This window comes from Quercus robur, chromosome 8 (assembly GCF_932294415.1).
Source record: "Quercus robur chromosome 8, dhQueRobu3.1, whole genome shotgun sequence".
NCBI classification, from domain to species: domain Eukaryota; kingdom Viridiplantae; phylum Streptophyta; class Magnoliopsida; order Fagales; family Fagaceae; genus Quercus; species Quercus robur.
In genome coordinates this window covers 15229588-15234620 of record NC_065541.1, presented here as the reverse complement: position 1 = coordinate 15234620, position 5033 = coordinate 15229588, and the positions used below count along the sequence as shown (strand labels likewise).

Genomic DNA, 5033 nt, shown 5'->3' with positions numbered 1-5033 from the left:
ATTTTTTTTCATTTAAAAATATATTTGTTATACTTTTGAGATGCAAAATTACTACTAGTTGTGTTTTTGTGTTCAATTTCTATAATATTTTATTTTCAATTAGTAATATGGTTAATCCACTTAATTTTTCTTGTAACATAGTTGATCTTAAATAGGATTTTATTGATTTCGATTTGGGAAAAAAAAATTATAATATCATGTATATTTTCAAATTTGTAAAACACATATAATATGATCAAATCACTACACTACTCTTATTCTCCTTTAATTTTTGTCTATAAAATATATGAAATCTGTGAAAATATTCATATATTTACATACATACGTTATACTCTCAGTGCCTCTAAAATAAGCCAAAGAGACCTTAGTTCATAGTATGTAGCACAGGCTTCTTAATTTAAATGAAATTTAGTGACTCAGTGAGTGAAATAGCAATGTGTTATTAGAAGGTTTGGAGAAGATACCAGATTTTGTTAGTATTCACATCAGTCTTGTGGGTTTGTGTAAAATCTGTTAGTTTGAAAATACAAATATACAATGCAATAACACGATTAACCAAACGGCCCAAAGTGTTATTATGGGTTATGGGGCCTTACTGGTGAATGGAACTTAATCGATCCTCGTATTTTTAGAGCCTTCCGCACTTATTGAATGTCAAAAAATAAAAAATAAAAATTTCTCACAATGAGTAGGATGATTACTCTAAGAACTCCTGCATCACATGTATATACAACTCCAACATAGAACAAAATATGTATAAAAAAAAATAAAAAAATAAAACACGAGAAAGTATATGTATAAAAGAACAGAGGTGATAGCCTCGGTGGAATGGAAATACAAAATCATCACAAATGTCAGACATTGGAATACTTGGCAACAATACACAAAATTACATAATAAATCCATTGGCTGATTTTGCAGCATATCACCCTTCTATACTATGTAACAATCTCAATATCAAGAACCTTTAAAAAGTATAAGTGTTTATTTCCATGACTAACTCTACACCTGTCTCCCCCTATTATCATTGCCAAGCAGAAGCGGATATCAGATTCCTGTTTTTCCAGCCCAAGAGCATAGCCCCATCCTTCTCCACTAGATTATAATGTTCTGAATAACACCTCAGCAGGCTCTTTATCACAGAATTGACATAGGTGCTCAATGGATATTGGCGAAACCCTGCCATTGTCAATCTAGACTTCCACTTGCCAAAGAGCTCATGACGCTCCACCCTCTCCTTTCCCTCACAAGCAATAATGTTCACGATATCCCTGGCCAAACAATGCTGCTCCACATTGATACGCTCCTTGCTGTTTCTTGGCAGGGTGACATCGATTGATTCAAACATTGCCAAGTAGTATTCTAGAGTTTCCACAAACCTATGGAAGAAAGGGGTTGTGTTTGTGTTTGATTCTTGCTCCACCAGAGTGACCACCTTGGGAGAAAGTGACTTTATCATTCTTAGAAGCTCATCTCTTGGATTGTTCACATCAACACTCTCATCTGGGGTGTGATGGAGCTGCAGAGGGAAGTTTACAGCCAATGCCTCACCAGGCCTGACATTAAGCATATCCCGTGTGATATCTGGAGCAAATTCTGGCACCCCGTGAAACTCAACTGGGATGTTAAATTTCGCAGAAATGGCTGCCAACCGTCTCCCTACTGCCTCCAACCCATCACCACGGGCATACTTGGACATAGGGTCATCAATCCCTGTAATCCGAACATGGGGAGCCCCTCCAGGTCGTGCTGCAAGCGCTTGAAGGAGAGTCATCCACTGGGTTCCCAGAGCAATCTGAAAATCTATGATGTGGATGCGGTCCTCATTTTTGCATGCATCAGCAATGGCCCCATTGGCTGCCATGTAACCAAATTTTAAGTAGGGGCAGATTTCATAAAGGATATGCATGTATGAAAGCAAGTCCTTGCTTTCAGGCTCCCTACACTTAAGAGCATGGTAAATGTTAGTCCCTGATGCCTCCTTCCTTGCTACCAACCCTTCAACCATGTAAGCACCAAGACGCTGGATTGGTTCTCCTGTGATAGACACAGCATCTCTAGCCTTTTCAGTCAACTTATCAAAATCATCCATCCTGTTGTCAGAGAGAGCTTTAGCACATGCAGTCAGCAATTGCTTAAGATTCCCCTGGGCAAAACCCTGCAAAGACAATTCATCCATTGCTTTATGACGTTTCTCTACATGAACAACCTCAACTGATTGTTGCATAGGAACAAATGATGGCTGAGAGTGAAATACATTTACCCCTTGTGGTTCCTGACTCCATGACCTAGATCTTTGGACAGGTGTCTCTGGTGTATTAATTTCCCTTGTAGTGACTTCTTCACTATCATCAGGACCCATTAAAGCAGTTTCTATATCCAGTAAAACGTGCTTTATGTTCGGGCTACAATTTGCATCCTGTATAAAACAAGCCCCACCTGAATGGAGCTCTTGACTGTCTTGATGACAGTCTAGAGAAGGCCTTGGCCGATAAAAATAACTGTTGCTTTCAAGCGAAGAATTACAGGAAGGGCTGACTCCTGATAGATTCTCTGTGGAACTGTGCTGCTCCTGGCCGTCACTTAAAGCAGTATCAGAATCAAAGTGAGACGAAAAGGGTGAATTTGGTGAGTTTCCAAAATCAAACTTCAAGGATCCAAGTAGTCTACTAGGTGTTGATGGAACAGTGGGATGAGAAGATGTGAAGGATATGCCTGCACTAGTCACTCCAATTCCAAATAACTGGCGTGAGTCCATGCTATGAGGCTTGCATTAGCAGATTTATTTAATAAGATTTCTTTATAATAGTCCAGCAAATCAGGCAAGAATCACCCCTTCTCCAAAAAACAATAATCAGCACATCACGACCTTCTGCTTAGGATCCAACTTCTTTTACCTTCAAGATTACAATCAAAACTGCAACACCAAACAAAGAAAAAGCTAAGTTCTCCCTCAAATTTTATGTTTGAAAAAAGTTACAGCTCTTATGCAAAATCAAGCATTCAACAAATTTCCATATCATTCCTAACCAAAATTCAAAGAGCTTACGTACACATGAACAAGCAGGATAGGGACAGAGAACTAAAATAACAACAAAGCTGGATGGCATATCTATGGCCTTATAATTGGTGCAAAAAAGAAAATGATTTGTCCTTGTAAGATATTCTAAGCAGAGGAAAATTTTATTATGGGATATCTTCACATGTATAATTGTAGAACAAAAAGAAACTGCCACCAACAAATTGAACCTCCTGGCTTACAGAAAAAATCAAAGAAACCATAACATAATGAAAGTTCAAGTCTAAAACAGAAATTTTGATGGGAAGGGTACTTAAATGGACACCACTACCATACCACCCTATACTTGAAAATCCGCACATTCATATACCCTGGCAAACTAGGAAATCATCCCCAAAGCACTAACTTTCTTGCCTTATAAATGTTTTCTTATTTAAACAATAAATACCTCATTAAATAATTTTGCTACACAGACTCAACTTTTTAGATGACTAATTGTAATTGATAGCAAACTTCAAAGATGAGAGCTTTAAGTAGCAAAATTCAGCAGAGAACCTAATATCATATTAATTAATCCTAACACAAACAGAATACAAGAAAAAAAAAATTGATAATTGCATCATAGGAATTGAACATATCAAAGAAAAAGATTGAAGAAAACAGAAATGATATAAAAAAAAAAAAAAAAAAAAAATACTATGCATAACAAAAACGAAAATCAACTACAATTACCTCACTATATATAGATTATAAAACCCCAATAAACTCAAACCCCCCCCCCCCCCTCCCCACAACCCAATGGAACCTAAGCTTAAGTTGTTTCATTTCAGCAGAACCCAAAGCAAAAACAAGAAGAACTTTAAAAAATATACACTTATATTAGTCAGATTGGTAACTTACCTGAAATTCCTTTGTGCAAGAAAAAATGGACTTTTCTATTGTGTGGGTCTTCGGCGTGAGCAATGGTCAAATACTTTGATTTTGGGTTTTGTTTTTTTTTTTTTTTTGGTGTGTGTGTGTGTGAATTTTGTTTGAAGGTGAAGCTGAAGTTGAAGTTGAAGTTGAGAGTTTCAAAAGAGCAGAGGAGGAGAGTGTAAGGTATTTATAGAGAGAGAGAAGAGGGAGTTAACGGCAATTCTGTACGGAAGATAACGGTAACGGCGAGTGATGGTCGTTATTGTACTGCGTCTGCGGGTGAGATGGGAGTTTGACGGAGTCATTCACACGTGGGTTTAACGGCTAAACCGCCGACCACACGTTAGGACATTACTTTAATGTTAAGGAGAACATTCGTGGGTTTTACGAGTACTAGATTTTAATTTTCTTTATTCTTTTTTTTTTTTTTTTTTAACCTGTCTCGGTACGCGGATCTTTGGAGAGTGAGCTAAGCTTTGTGGAAATTGCTATTATCCTAAATTCTCAAATAAATAATATATTTTTCATTTCAGTTTCTTCTAAAAAAAAATAATAATATATTTTTCAAACATCTCTATTTTCTACTAGTGTTTAACAGTTTGGTCGGAGAGGGAAATAGAAAATAATATCCCCTCATCAGTCTCATGCCTCCTATGTGAGACTGTTTCGTATGAGTCCAACGCATATGAAATTTTCAAATAAAATAAAGGGTAAGAAGGGACAAAGGAGAATGGGGATGAACAAGGATAAAAATGAAAATGGAAATGATAAGACAAACATATAAATTAACAATTACTATATATCATTTTTTGTGTTTAATTTAAAGAAATAAATATATATTAACACCATAAGAGAAAAATTGAAATAAAAATATTTTCTTTTAAGTCAAATTATAATATTAATATATATATATAATAAAAGTTGGGTCAAAACTGCATTAAATGACTATATTCTCTGTATGACATACAACTATACTCTCATTGACTATTAAATTAGTTTATCTTATTAATTGTTAAGAAAGTTTAATTTAATTAAAATTTTATTACATAATTTGGATTAAATTAAAAATTATACTTCAACTAAAACTCTATTTATCTTA

The 5033-nt window shown here is 35.5% G+C and overlaps 1 protein-coding gene across 3 annotated transcripts; it reads right to left on the bottom strand.

Annotated features, from left to right (window-relative positions):
• Window positions 1–772: 772 nt before the first annotated feature.
• On the bottom strand, window positions 773–4088 carry LOC126694763 (chitin-inducible gibberellin-responsive protein 1-like). 3 transcript variants are annotated; one of them, XM_050391260.1, is made up of 3 exons: window positions 3920–4088; window positions 2258–2917; window positions 773–2158 (listed from the first exon to the last, which is right to left on the bottom strand). In XM_050391260.1, exons 2-3 carry the CDS (start codon window positions 2756–2758, stop codon window positions 1025–1027), a joined length of 1635 nt encoding a protein of 544 aa, XP_050247217.1. In that variant the 5' UTR covers window positions 2759–2917; window positions 3920–4088; the 3' UTR covers window positions 773–1024. The 3 variants fall into 3 exon arrangements, with proteins under 3 accessions (XP_050247217.1, XP_050247218.1, XP_050247216.1); XM_050391261.1 differs by having other exon boundaries at window positions 2264–2917; XM_050391259.1 differs by having other exon boundaries at window positions 773–2917.
• Window positions 4089–5033: the final 945 nt, after the last annotated feature.